The 15539-nt window shown below is 42.9% G+C and overlaps 1 protein-coding gene across 1 annotated transcript in view; it reads left to right on the top strand.

The window, feature by feature from the left end:
- Window positions 1-15539, top strand: part of LOC138503906 (mucin-5B-like) — a 447355-nt gene that overhangs the window by 353496 nt on the left and 78320 nt on the right. The window contains exons 34-35 of the mRNA XM_069623991.1: window positions 1328-1590; window positions 11880-12057. Coding sequence (XP_069480092.1) covers window positions 1328-1590; window positions 11880-12057 — 441 coding nt within the window. The remainder of the gene's footprint in view (window positions 1-1327; window positions 1591-11879; window positions 12058-15539) is intronic.

Genomic DNA, 15539 nt, shown 5'->3' with positions numbered 1-15539 from the left:
CAGGCTAGACCTTTGAAGAAGAACTATGATTCCAAAGGCATGCAGGTTTTCAATCCACTGACAGGGGACTTAAACGGGTGACATGGATTAATCAGTTACTACCAACATTGGCGGACTTACACTCTTTCCAGACATAGAGATGCAGCGCTCACGACATCCTGACCTGACACCTCCTATCAATGTATCCAAGGACTTTCACTGGCATCTGGCTCGCATTGTTGCGTCCAACCAGTCTCTCTCCAGCAATTGTTTTTTCCTGGACTCACTCTAGATCATCCCCCTAAAAGCTCCAGTCCCCTAAGCTTCCCAGAGCTCTGTGCTGGCCCCTCTCTCGCGCAAGTTACCACTTCTTCTGCTCAGGATGTACAGCAGCAAACCCACTACAGAATCTCACCCCACCTTACCACACCAGCTCCACAAGTGAAAGACCTAATAAGACATGACTAGCTGTGCCTTCTCCCAATCCACATTCTGGGCACACAAGCCTGATATCTGGATAATTGTGCCAGCACTGATCCTGTAAAGGTATTTGTCAGACATTTAACAAATCTCATCAGGTCTATACCTTCCGAGACCAACACTATCCAACCCCTTCCTGCCTTGCTAAGAGTACTCTAACTATTCTTTTGTCTCGCCTCTTCCCACAAATAGTGCATTTTTCCACTCAAACCTTGAAGACTGCAAGGTATGGTGGACACAATACCTGCAATGCATCCCTGAAGCAGCTACACATCATGAACATTGAAGAGAGAGAGAGAGAGAGAGAGAGAGAGAGAGAGAGAGAGAGAGAGAGAGAGAGAGAGAGAGAGAGAGAGAGAGAGAGAGAGAGAGAGAGAGAGAGAGAGAGAGAGAGAGAGAGAGAGAGAGAGAGAGAGAGAGAGAGAGAGAGAGAGAGAGAGAGAGAGAGAGAGAGAGAGAGAGAGAGAGAGAGAGAGAGATCGCTTTGACATTATGATATAGCCTTTGGGAGTGGGAAGTAAAATCTGTGGCATATAGATCCTGGAATATGTTTTAGTCTAAGCCTTCTTCCCGCTGGGGGGCAGGCACTCATCAATGGCTAATAATACTATTATTAGTATACATCTTCCTCAGTGACTCCCACTCTTAGCATTTTGAAGGACAATGTATACTAATAGCCAAACAATAGTATACGCCTGTTCATTTATTATGTAAATGTTTATACTGTGGTGCTTTTACAAAGACCCCTACTATGACGAGATCAACCTTCAATTCTGTGGGTTTAAGGGTAACGTATTGCAGTAACATGTTCAATGAATGTACAATAATGTCACTGGAAATTCAATGCACAATCTTGTTTCTCTTTAAGGATCTGTCATAAGTCACTTTGTGGATGCTGAGAACTGGTGCTTTACTTCCACCTGCAATGCCTCCTGTGAGATTGAAGAGTTTCGTGGAGTATGCCCAACCTCAGCTGCCCCACATCCTTCACCGGGTTCTTCAGCAACATCTGCCGCAATTAACCCCCCCATCTCTACTCATGCAGACGAAACCACCACAACTTCGATTCAACAGGCCACGATAACGCGAGCTCCATCCGCTGATTGCACTGATCTCACCCCACCAAGGCGGGTAAGTGATTGTGACTGATTATACGCCCTTACTTCCCTAGAACACATCACTCATTGAAGATAATTTACTGTCAATAACATTAATGACCTCATTATTTAGGCTCCTGACCAGTTTCGAGGCGTCAGAGTTGCAAGCACCCAAATATGCCGGTAAACAAATCAAATTAACAGCATACCTAAGCAACGGTGTGCTGCCAAATCTGAGACTTGACATAGAAAGCGCGCAGAAATGTTACTTAACATATGTGGATCTATTACATGGAATGGAAGGGCACAAGTCTTAAGCCTTTCAATGATTGTGCTCCACTGTTTAACCGTTGACTTCTCCTCTCTTAGAAAATCTCTGCAGTCCAGGCTGCATGGGACTTGGTGAGAGACACTGTACAGCAATCAAGAGAGTGCCTTGCACTTGATTCAAACATTAAAGGGACATACATAGTATTCTTGGGGCAACTACAATTTTGCAGCGATGCAAGACCACATTGTAAGGCAGGATTGGCTGAATTCCTCAGCATTCACATGGTTAATCAGCTGACCTATTTTCTCCCGCATTGATTTGTATCCGTGACAACCTTATGGCATACTCAGATGGGTACAGGGGTGTTCAATGCATATTTTGTTTAGGGTCTGGTCTCACTTCGAGTCTGCTAATAGGACCACTTTCTCACCAACCACTTCTATATAACATAGTGGGACTGATTCACTGAAGTGTTTTGTAATGGTGCAATCCCATTGGAACACGCTGTGTGAATTAGACCCAGTATGTTGGTTAAATACGTATTTGAAATTAAATGAAATTTAATGATATTTTATTTATATCACGCTTGTACACAAGTGTTTCATTTGCACATCAAAGCCATTATTGTCATCCTCTGATCTAATCACAATATTTGGAATGTAGTTAATAATGACTGTTAATAACTGCAATTATAACATTTTGATTTCAGAAGAAGATAGGGCAAACAACAGAAAACATGTCCCTTCATTCATGAAACAACAATGTAATTTCCAAGGAAGATTTCTTTTTTTTAACAAAACGACCCTCCCCCGCCCCTATGATGGTCTTTTTTCACTGCACCTCCAACATGGCAGGCATTATCCAATTTGACTGCCTAAATCAATAGACAAGGAGCAAACAATGATTGTTATTTTAGTGAAATATTGTACTTAGTAAATGTTCATATTAATGCCATTCCACTTCCTCCAAGTTTACAATGAGAATACTTGCTGTATCAATGCAATTTTGCTACTTAAATACCACAAAATAAATCAACATGTTTTTAACACATTAGTACCCAGCACGCGTGCCACACCAGAAATCCAACGTGTTGATTGGCTCTTTTCCGAGCCATACCACATGGTATTCCCATGTACGCCGTGCGTGTACGGTACTCTGTTCCTGGCGAGGGGCGTGGCAGCCCCTCAGCCAATGAGGAGACTCGAAACGGGGCAATCCCCGCTCCGAGCCTCCCCATGGCTGGAGGCTGCCTTCGTCCCCCGCTGGGGACTCAGGTAAGACTTTTTTTTCTCCCTCCTACCACCTCCCTGACCTCCCCACCCCACTTACCTTCTATCCCTTGGTCTCCGGCAGAGGACGATGGAAGCCTCCAGGCGTGTGGAGACTCGGAGCGGGGCCATCCGTGCTTCGAGCCTCCACAAGGCTGGAGGCTTCCATCGTCCCCTGCCGCAGCCGCGGTACGTTTTTCTTTTTTTTTCCCTTCCCCCCTCCCAACCCCACTTACCTTCTTTTTTCTTCTTGTCTTGGGAGCGAACACGCTGGACACACTTTTGTTCCCAGCGCGTCCGCTCCCGATGGCCACCATCGAAATCGGACTACGTTTTCCCTTTCCCGGCGTTCATATTTTTTCACTTTTATTTTTTTGCATTTCTAAACAGAAAAAAATTGCCATTAGTACCCCGGTCTAACTGGCCGGGGTACTAATGGCAATAAGACCCTCGGCGGCGGGCCAATACCGCCCACGGTAATGCCCCCAGGGCTTCGTTAAGGCCCTTGCTACGCTCGGGCCTGTAACTATGCCCCCGGGGGCATCACCTGGGGCGGTATTGGCCCACTGCCTCGGGTCTTATTGCCACAGTATTTCCTTTTATCTTACTCGCTATTAATCTAAAGTTTGTAGCTTCACCTATACAACTCCAAAACCTACATTGCTATTACCAATAGGTGAACATTACTTTCTAGCTCTTGCAAGGGGTCATTGTCACGTGTCATAGTGACAATTTTCTTGGCCCAAATCAAAAGTAATTATACATCAATAATGGCCCTGCCTTGGTCTATTAGGCTACATTAAATGAGCACATAATGAGGAAATACTTTAGAAATCACCATGCATCAAGAAGTTATAGGAGATTATAATATGCTGAAATCGTTGGGGTTTATCTAACACGTGAATGCCCTTTTAGTTAACTGCTGATGTGAGAAAATGCCTTGTATAATACCAGAGAATTCAAGGTTTTAAAAGGTAACAAGAATACAGCAAGGAAAGAAAACTAGAAGGTTGGTCTTTTTCTCTAAGGCCCTTAACCTTTTCTTCTTGGACATTGCGTAGATGCCACTGCATTCCACATCCATGCATGCCCTTCCCTACATGCAATTGTATTACCTTTGCAAAAGGGCACAAATCTAACAGATGAAACCGGCTGAGTCTGTGTTTTCAGGTTACTTTACACCCCATTGTAAAATACCTCCCAATATGTAATTGCGATGATGGGGTCCTTCACACGGCTCCCCATGGGATCTGCCTGCATTGAGGAGGCGCTAAAAGTAGGTGGCTCCACAGGCATCAAGATCTCTGCCCGCGTCACAATCAGGTGCCGATGCTTCCCTATGGGTGTGGCAACATCATACATGTTGATGCAGCCCCTGCACAGCCTCGCAAATAGTTCAAAATTGGCTGAAGTGATAAATGAGGCATTACATATGCACAAACGTTTACACATAGCTTGTATTGCTCCCTTGCAGCTCTGTGTGGCTCCAAATGAGCCGCACGGTATTCACAATGGCAAAATGATGTGTATACCTCTCAATGGTACTTTTCTTCACAACTGTTGTTTTAGTTCTTCAGATAGGAACCATACTGCCAATTGTATTACACAAAGTAAATTACTAATACCATTTAAGAAGCCTATGGCATGTTTAGAGCAAGCTGGCAAGGGCTTTGTCTCTCTCTCTCTCTCTCTCTTTCTCTCTCTCTCTCCTCTCTCTCTCTCTCTCTCTCTCTCTCTCTCAGAGCTCTTTCAGGTATATCTAAGACTTGCCAGGTTGTAGATCCGCTGTTTTGTGATGCCTCTCATTGGCCCATTGAGTCTGCTTTTGGCCTAGTCCGCCCCACTTTTAACATTCTGCTTGTCCATTGCTTTTCTGTTTAATATTGTCCACAAACCACTAGGACCTGCCCTACCTCCTGGGCTCAAAATATTAACAGTGATAAAAATTGCTAAATGTCCTATATCAGAACCATTTTTTCAGGATGGATGTGCACCTAACACAACTGTGTTGTCCTAGATACACTGATGTTCAGGTTTTGCATCTGTCAACCACCTGATAGGGCCTCTGTCCTCTTCTCATCCACTCCACGCCCTTATGTCTGTACTTGCCCCATTTTATGCAAATTGCGTTATTTTCCAGGTAGTTTTCTGCTATATAAATCACATCCTTATATATATATATATGTATGTAAGAGGACATTAGGCCCATCTATATTCATTGTTTTTGGATGCTGCAAAGGGCTGTGACTGCATCAAAAGGGCAAGCTCTGGGGTAAGCTGGACATGCATGTGGCTACTTCTCCCTTACTTGATTTAGACTTTAGTACATGTGAGATGTATTTCATGTGGCCAACATACAATGCGTGGGATCAGACAACAATGCCCATTTTTCCTCTTTGTTATTCAACAGGTTTGAGCCTGATTTTGATCAATGTGTACCGCGATTCATTCGAGATCAACCACAACAATGCAGCAGAGTATATGTCAAATGTATCATATGCTGATGATATGGTATTGAACTTAATCCCGAGAGGGCAACACCTAAAATTACAATCTGTGTACAAATAGAATTCACAACATGAGTTAGTTTTAAACTTAGTAAAGTCTAATATATGTATTTTGGAGAAGGAAACCTAAAGTGACAGAAATCTTGCAAGGGAGTAAAGGAGAACACAATGGAAAGCGTGCATTATTATCTGTTTTGGAGGATTCACCATTAGGAGTTCAAATTCCCATGTTGGCCAAAATATAGGTGGCCTCATAAGATGCTATTATGCATTTAGGGTACTCATGTTTTGGGCCATTGTATGTCTCTATTATATGGGAAATATATCTGCCTTTATAGTGAAATAGGGTTTAAGTAATGCATACAGACCTAAACAAACATAAGATCCCACACATAAAGGGCAGGACACGCAAAATTACACAAGGGCATAGTTCACAGAACTCACCCTAAATTTAGATACTAATGTTAAGGTGTTTGTTAGGCAGAATTATATGCAGTACCCTTTGGTAACACCACACACAGTACAAATTCACCTTTGGTACAAGCCTGTACTACACAGTAAAGTGGTAGCGATGGCTCAGCAGCCAGACTTATCTCAAGAGTAATCGAGCAGTATCAATAGTTAAACAAAGGACAGCAATCACTATGATTCAAACAAACACTCACTCAAGGTTTCTGAGTAAAAGAATATACATTTATTTACACATCAGTTGTAAAACATTTCACTAAAGTAAAGTAGTTTAGAAATCACACTCCTAATACACCACACCACTCCCAATAGATTCTGGACAAGTTAAGCTCAAAAACGAAGTGTGAGCAAAATGGCACTCCAATAATTTAAAAGGGAGGGAAAGAAAACGTTAGACAAAAATTGGCCAGCACCAACAGGTAAGTAAGCAGGGCAATCCCGAAAGAGGAACTACAGTGATGGAATCAAATCAAAAAGTCTTTGGGCCAAAGTCAATAAGACAAAAGTCTTTTGCTCAAGATCACACAGTTCAGGGTAGTTCGCAGTTAAGTCTTTGCCAAGAGTTACGGACAAGGTTGGTTGGCAGAAAAGTTATTTTAAAGAGTAGAGAAGGACAAGCCCTCAGATTTGTGAAATGTTTCACACACCTTCAGCGCGACTGGACAAAACGAACAACCGGATTCAAACAGTACCTTAATATGGAAAAGCAGCTGTAGCTTAGGCAGACGTTCCTGGCAGGTCCTGCAGGCTCACGGTTCCTAAAGCAACTGTCGGACTGACACGAAGTAGGAAGACTGGAGGGTCCTGCACTGCCCAGGGAAGAAACCAGCAGCAGAGCAAAGTAACGAAGAAAAGGGTGTGCTCCTTAAAACCCAAGCAAGGTCCGACCTTCCTGGCTATCCTTTCACTCTAGCTCTGTACAGCAAATTCACCCAGAGGAGGGAGGCCTGGCTTGGAGTTTGGGTGAACTGGTTGGTCCCACCAGCTCAAGGGGAGAAGATTCCTAAACGGTCTTCCCTGTCATTGGTGTATGAAGATTCGGACCTGCAGCAGGGCTTCACCGTGTGGTTCAGTCATTGTAGGGGTCCTCTTCTGTCAGCTCTTCTTCGCTTCTTTCGTTCCAGTAGCGACTCTGCCTTTCCAGCCTCAGAGACCTGCTTTTTATGCAGTTTTCCCCCCATTCACACAGCCTGGCTGTCAATCACACAGCAGGGTGGCTGTCCCACGAGGACAGTCACTACAACCAATCAGATCAGAGTGCGACATGGGTCTCCAAGGAGACCCTATGCAGGGAGTCCTAAACCCCTCACTCACATCCTGTCCCCTCCAGACATACAGACGCCTAAGGAGGGCTTCTGTGTAGAAGCCCGCAAAAGGATGGTGAACAAAGGAACCAAACCTGGTTTGGCGCACAGAGAAAAACACGAGAAAGACATTTTTTTTAAAAAAAAGGCAAATAAACCTAGCCGCAACAGTATAAAAGAGTATATGGTCTAGCCGGTTTAAGTTCGAGGCTACCAAGACAGCCTAAAACAATACCAAGGTTATTTAAGATAACTGCGGTAGGAAAAATAGAATAGTTACCACTGCCACCAGCCAAGTTTTAATGAAAAGGGAGCGAAACAATGCTCCAAGAGAAACAGACAAAAAGGGATAAGAATATACCCTTTCCAGTACTCTATGTAAGATAGTTTGTACTGGGACTGTGGATTTCTAAGAGACTAATAAAGTCAATGGCAACTTTACATGTTCTGGGAGACAGTAGTCAGTCCCAGAAAATGGAGTCTGAGTTTGGAAGTCTAAAAGACAATCCTGTGTCACTGCACTGAAGGTGCTGTGTAACACACAGTAAAAAGATGATGCCTATGGAGAAGATGAGCCTCCACAGTCTATGAACAGAAGAAAATGTTAAACACACACAGAAAAACACATATAAGAGTGGGAAAAAGGCACACACTCTTGCCAGGTGAAAAAAATAAATCCTAGAAATCCAGCAAAGCTGCTGAGGGACTCAGCAGGTAAGGGAAATTAGTCATTCTGGAGAATTCTCCCTAACATTGTTTTATAAATGTGTAGGACAATCTTTTAAAAGTGGCTTGTAGTACCCCAATTCTCAGGTTTTGTTAACATGTTTACAAAGTCATTTTATTTTCAACCATCCACTTCAGAAGGTTTTCTTTTATAAAGTATGCAGATTGAGCAAAGTATTGATTTCTCCCCAAATTGCCAAGCACTTTTTTGATCTTTAACAAGAACCACTATTGTCAGCCATTAGGCAAACAATGAAAAATAATGTGTTTGACTATGAATGGTAATCTTTTTTGCATTCCTTTCCCACTCTTTGTTCAAGGCAGTGCCATTGTTACAGTGAGATGTGTAAATCTGATGTTTTTTCTCCTTCCACACTGAAATTAAAGGAAGATAGAAGATGTTGCCTGGAATCATAGAGTCATAGACTGGTACTTTAGAACTTTATCCTATGAGACTGGTTGTTTTTTTCTTAAATTGAATAACATCAACTTAAAAAAAGCTAATGTCTCAGCCAAGATATAAATGAGAAACAATAAAACAGGGGGCAAGATCCCATTACCCCAATTAAATCTCCACTCCAACAACTGCCTTTAATTAAACTTTTGTCACCCTAAAACTCCTTGCTTTACTCAGCACATATTGTAATCGAATCAATTAATATTCACATATTGTTGCATGTAGAGATGACTGACCACTAGAGGGAAGTGAAGCTACATGAATGTCACCAGCGTAGGCACAATTGGGAATACACGAAATTAGGATGTGAAAGGAATTTAGAAGACATTCAGCTCGGACAAGATTAGTGTGGGAGAATGAGTGACTGGATACTGAGGTGGTCACTCGGACCCAGTCCGTTACCTGACTGATAATGTCATCATTAGTGTGCTTGCAGTGCTGACATGTGGAGTGATGTCCTTTTCCAAAGAAGCACTCACCACCTATATGATTATAATTTTTTTGTTTTTGCAGCACGTTTGTGCGAGCCATGATTTATATTTATCAATTGTGGCTTGAAATAGAGGATCAGCGATGGAAAGAGAGACAAGGAAAGTGAAAGGCTTACAAGGTGATGGATAGGCAAGTTAAGATCCACACAGACCAAATCACAGACTTTGACAGATTGCAACACGTGTGCAGATGCAGAGTGACCATATACTGGAAATGGTGTCTAGATTCCAAGAGGTTGTCGATGCCGTTTGCAAATTGAGGCCAATAAGTGATCTGACGTTATCCAGATTTTAGCCTTTGACTAAGCACCCTGCGTCTTCCCTTTCTGGGTGACTTAATACTCTCATTGATACTGCTGTCAGTCCCAAAATATTAGGCCGACTACATTGCTTTGCGGTCACCTGGTCATCCGTGTGTAGTAAATTTGGCTGCCCTTGCCAACAATCTGTCTAGTGGTATGTGTGACCACAGTAGTAAACTACTGTATACACATTCCGCCCATGAGAACTTCCGATGCACTCCTCGGTGCCTCTATTACACTTTCTGTCACTATAGCATTACTCTCCTTTTTTCTTTTTTTTAATTGTATTTACCAAAAATTCATTGGTTTTAACAAAATTGTCAAAGTCTATTTCTTCTGTTTTCGTCATGAGAGCCGTAGAGAGGAGCACTTGTATGGCTTAGCTTTTCACTTCTTCTTCTTTACTTTGTTCTATCAAGATGAAAGCCTGTTGCAAAATCTTTGCAGTGGCAATTGCCCAGGATGTTTTTTGTCCGCTGATTAGCCGTTTCCACCAAGTCTCCTCTTCCCACAAGATTGAGGCCTCCAGAACAGTTGACAAATAGGCCTTTCTCAGGGTTTGCAGCGCCGTGCAGGAAGTTAATAGGTGTCTAATCGTTTCTATCGCCTTTTCTTCTTTGCATAGTCTACATAAATTTGAAGGACTGTTTCCTCTGATGAACAGAATTCCGTTGGTTGGTAACACATGTTGCCTCGCTTTCATAAAGAGCTGTCTCAGAGGCTTACTAGGGAATTTTTTGTAAATTTTGGCCGGATCGTTGTATTTTCTCTGTAGAGGAGGTAGATGGTTTAAAAGTTTGTTCTCTTCAACCATCTCTAAGGTAGCAATCCTTACTCCTTACTCTTATTTTGTAAATGTAGGCAAATAGCTACAATTTCTTATTAAAAAAAGATGCACAGTGTACCCATAGGAAATATGTAATTGATAGTGATTGCTCGAGGGTCATGTACAAAATATAGCCTTAAAGACCAGGGGGGGCATTATCACAGGATAATGACATGTACACACTTTGTAGCCCAAGGTCATTATCCCAAGAGGTAATAACACCTTACAAGGCCCATAAGGCTATTAGCACGTAGTGGTAATAGCAACATAGGTTATGGGGTTGCGGTTGTAAAGTAGAAATATTGTGATGGTGAGTAAAATAAATACTGAAACTGAATTAGTGTAGTAAATGTGGTTTTATTTATGATATTTTATAAACAATGGTGTCTTCACAATTTAAGCATTTTAATGGCATTATTGGTTGAATTGGACAGGTTTTAACATGAGTATGCATTACGTATAATGTAAAAAGAACTGTTCCTCTAAATGAACGTGTAAACTTTTCACATGCTATAGCTTTCTCTTTGGTGTGGTAAATGGGATGTTACATTGGAGGGAAAATCATCCTCTCTGAGAAAACGTGTTTTGTTAATAAAATCATACCTGGATGTTGCTTTCGTGTTACCCTGTCTGCTTTTGAAGTCGGAATATTCAGAATGCAGTCACTACCAGTAGTTATTGACTGCATTCTGAACATTCTGACTGGCTGAGAGGAGGTAAATAACGATCTGCGTGTGCTAACATTAACAACATTTCCTAAACAGACCAGTGCATGATACAACTGTCACTTCAACTGGGGGGCCTAACTTTGAAGGCTAATGTTTGCTATCTAGATGGCTAACGGCCTTGAGGGACAAGGCCCACTGTTCTACTTATACTCATGACCAAGTTCACTTGCCTCTCTGTGTTAGCATTTCCACGTGTCTACAAAATAGGGATCAGCACAGATTTGGCAGGATTCCACCCCTCCCCTTAGTGTAGGGTATTGATATGAACATTAAAATACACAATGGCCCTCATTACGAGTTGGGCGCAAAGGGATACCAGGCACCGGTAAGGACACCGGTACCAGTAATCCCTTTGCACCCTATTCCGAGCTCTCTTAGCGGGTCTCTTCCTTTAATGCCTGGTTTTACCAGGCGTTAAGGATGGGACCCGTTAAGGGACTTTAGAGCTAATAACGGTACCGCAATTTGTGGTACCGTTATTAGCGCCTTCCCCCTTCCCATTTAGCCCTATGGGCACTTAAATGGGAATGGGGAATGGCTTTTTCAATGGGGACTTACCGGTCCTGCAAAGTTCGGAATAGACCGGTAAGTCCCCATTGAACCAGGGTGGACTCGGTACCGGTATTGGAGCCAGTCATGGTGCTACCTCCATATAGCTATAGCTCCATACCTCCAATAGCGCCATGACTACCTCCATACTCTGAATGAGGCCCAATGTCAGTAGTCTTCCAAGTCTAACGCGGGCATGTTGTACTTATTGTTTCTCTCCTATGACGTGATATACAAGCCCATTCAATTATTCATGCATTCCATTACCATGTCTTTCCTTCTCACTCTTGTTGCTGTGACACACCATCACTATGGACTGATGGACTTCCAAATTCACCTCCCCACCCCCGCATGCTGGGATTTCTTCTGGACTTTAAGATCATTTTGAAAGTTCTTTGAATTTTAAATTCTCCATGTTTTCAATAGTTTATGGAATCCTGGGATTATGGGAATTGCATAACTGCAATCTGCTTGGGCGACAGAAACCGGATCAAACTGGTCTTCGCCGAGTGTGCCGATCCCAGTCCAGTGAGCTGCCCCAACAATATTCCAACCATTCGCATTTACGAAGAGACGAGCTGCTGCTACTCATACGCATGCCAAAGTAAGTAAAACACACAGAACATGCACACATCTCATGCATGCCGCACGGGGGAAGGGATGAGTACCCCTTACATGCCGCGTGTTGATGGAGTGTGTCTGTAGTCTACAGTCCCTGAAAAACCTACCGCTCTCTTTCACATCTGTCTCTTCTCTTCCGTACTCCACAAACCTCCCTGCCTTTTATTTTCCTTCTTTCTCCGATTGAATTTCTCCGTTTTGCATTAATATCCTGTCAATGAATGGACTTGTCCAAGTGTTTCTTCTTAAGAGCTCCTGCACTGGCTTTGAGAAAACACCTCACAGCCGACTTAGACCCTTACATAAGGCAGATGGATAAGGCTCTTTTCTAGAGTTGGGTCTTAACCTTCTATGCGATAAATCTACACTGGACAAGTTTTCAAATCTGCTAACCCACAACTAGGAGGTCAGTAACTTGACCTCTTTCTTGGGGGGGCACACAATATCCGATTGCCTTGCATTATGAACAGGACCACCATTCCTCAATAATTGTGCTATAAGTGGCAGCTGCCTTGTCATGGCCGCTTACTACTTTATATTTTTCAAAAGTTTACTACTTTACATTTTTCAAAAGCTTACTGATTTACATTTTTCAAAAGCTTGCTACTTTACATTTTTCAAAAGCTTACTGATTTACATTTTTCAAAAGCTTACTACTTTACATTTTTCAAAAGCTTACTAATTTACATTTTTCAAAACTTTCATCAATGAAACTGTATAATGTCCTAGGCCTTTCCTGAAGCATTTAATTATTGTCTTAACTGATATTTTTTAACTTTTTATCTTTTTTGTAGAATCATATTGTACTGATCTTGTGACTCTGCCGTTATCACCAGGGCGTTAGCTGTCAATCATTGTCTATACTCCCTGGAAGGCCATGGCAATGTCCTCTCCAAATATGTGTCGGTCTCCTGCTCAGACCCAGGCTCTTCTGTTGTGTGTCGCTCAAACTTTGCTCAAGTCCTACCTGTTCAGCTGCCTGCTATTGATCTCAATGCAGTGATCTGTGCTAATCTTTTCGAATAGCGACACTGCTCTTTTTTAGATTTGGATTTTTGTCTGTGCTTTTATAAACTCTAAATATTACATCATTTAAAAAAAAAATCATCCACACAAATGAAAGGGCAGCTCTCAGCAAACATGAGACCCCAGAAAACATTCTAAACCTTGGTGTAATGTTGCTGACTGTGGTGCTTGTCACTAAGGCTGTATGCTGAGCCATACCTGGCCTATGGTCCCAAACTAGAGGTGAGCACCCGTAAGGGTAGTGGACAGTAAATAACATCCATTGGCAATCTCCATAGTTAATAATACCATTGGCACAAGAATGTGGCATGCGTCTGCAGCCTTGCTCTTCCAGTTATTCATTTGCAATTTGCGGTTCCCCCCAGTGGGTGTCAAAAGGATGCCCATAAGGTGCATTGTGTTGTAGAGGGCCATGCCAAGCTTGTCTGTTACCTGGTTTTGCCTTCACATAAAGTTCACCACAGTGCCTGGCAGCAGAGATGGAAGTGTAATATAAATCATAGGTAGGCCTTACTACTAGTTCTTTTATTTTTTTACACAGCGTACCTTTAGTTCAAAGTCTCAAGAAACGCGTCCTTGACGCTGTGTCTTTCTCCCAAGCCAAATATAGAACCGGCTCAGGCCGGACATTCAAGCACTGCCAGTTTCCCAAGTCACAGCTAGGGCGACACACACACAGCATCCGCAGCTCCCAGGTCGTTAAGTGCTCAGGTTGCTAACATATGTCTTTTATCAGTTGCAGAGACATTGCTATGCATGATGGCACATGTGCAACTCAAAGAGCTCACAAAGCACCAGTTACCTTGCAAATCTGTGCTAGTTAAAGTGAGCAACACACAGTGCCCATTTAAAAATGTGTTTATATCCTTGATAACTACTAACTTGACGTGCAAAAAAATAAAGTTGCTTTAAGTCACTGATCAAAGGTTTTTAACATCATGAATAACAACATGCTGGAACTTTGTGATAAAGAATCTGCACAACTATCTTAGTTTATTACACAACTTCTGTTATTACATGACTTAAATCACTGAAAGAACAGTGGGGTTAAGTAGATTTTTCAGGTTGGCATTACCTTGCATTCTGGGACTTATAGTTTATCATTCCGGATGTGAAACTTAAAGCCACAATTATATTCTTTTTGATTTACATGTTGCTTTTAGGAGTTACATGTTGTCATGTGGCTTTATTATGCACTTTGTGTTTGTTGTAAGCAAACTCAATAAGACATTATTACTGGTGACCTTGAAATCAGACAATTTGAGCCAAAGTTTGTGATCCTGGTCAAACAACCCCTGGCTCCCCCACCCCAGCTCAACAACTGTAACCCCCCACCCTGCCCCCATCTATCACCCCCGCCATTTGTCCGACCATTCCTCTCCCTCCCTCTTGGATGCAGCCAGAGCACCACTAGTTGCTTTTTTCCACCTCCACCCTTGCCTGGTAGTGCCAGCAAGCCCCACCCGTATCACTTCCAGTTGTGGCATAGGATGTATAGACACCAGGGGCAGTGTAGTATTTAATTTTCATGGGACATACCTTATGCAGATTAGCCATTTGCCCAGGCTTGTACAGGCTTCACAAGGGCACAAGCGGCATACAAACACATGCCCCTCTACGATCAGCTTTGGGTGATTGCTTACAAAATGTAGTGCATGTGGCATAGTGGCCCTCATTACGAGTTGGGCGAAAAGGGATACCGCGCACCGGTAAGGACACCGGTGCCGGTAATCCCTTTGCACCCTATTCCGAGTTCCCTTAGCGGGTCCCTTACTTAACGCCTGGTTTTAGCAGGCATTATGGACGGGACCCGTTAAGGGACTTTAGAGCTAATAATGGTACCGCAATCTGCGGTACCGTTATTAGCGACTTCCCCCTTCCCATTGAGCCCTATCGGGGCTCAAATGGGAATGGGGAATGGCTTTTTCAATGGGGACTTACCGGTCCCGCAAAGGTCGGAATAGACCAGTAAGTCCCCATTGAACCAGGGCAGACTCGGTACCGGTATGGGAGGTAGTCATGGCGCTAATAGAGCCATGATTACCTCCATACTCGGAATGAGGCCCAGTGTCCTGAATACTTCTGGCAAAGGGATGTGTGACTGCCATGGGCAGTGCCATAACGAATGAACACAGGTTGCCCTTGTTTGATATGTTCACTTGCAGTCACTGCATTTTCTTGTCAGACCAATAATCAGGGGAGAGGGTGTGTGCACCAAGTTTCTCCCGTGCGCAATCCTTATATGATGCCTTATTTTAGTAGTCATTGGAATGATGACATTTTGTACACTAGCAAATCAGCAAACCGTTATTTAATGCAGTTTATTGGAGTTGGGAACCGCGACATCAGCAGCAGTAACACTATGTGTTATGATAAGTTCACTGCAGGACTTCTGCTGAGACACGCATGGTAACACAAGTAATAGTGTGTGATATTAGT

This window comes from Ambystoma mexicanum, chromosome 11 (genome assembly GCF_040938575.1).
Source record: "Ambystoma mexicanum isolate Mex_15411 chromosome 11, UKY_AmexF1_1, whole genome shotgun sequence".
In the NCBI taxonomy this organism is placed as follows: domain Eukaryota; kingdom Metazoa; phylum Chordata; class Amphibia; order Caudata; family Ambystomatidae; genus Ambystoma; species Ambystoma mexicanum.
This window is presented reverse-complemented; position numbering and strand designations above follow the sequence as displayed.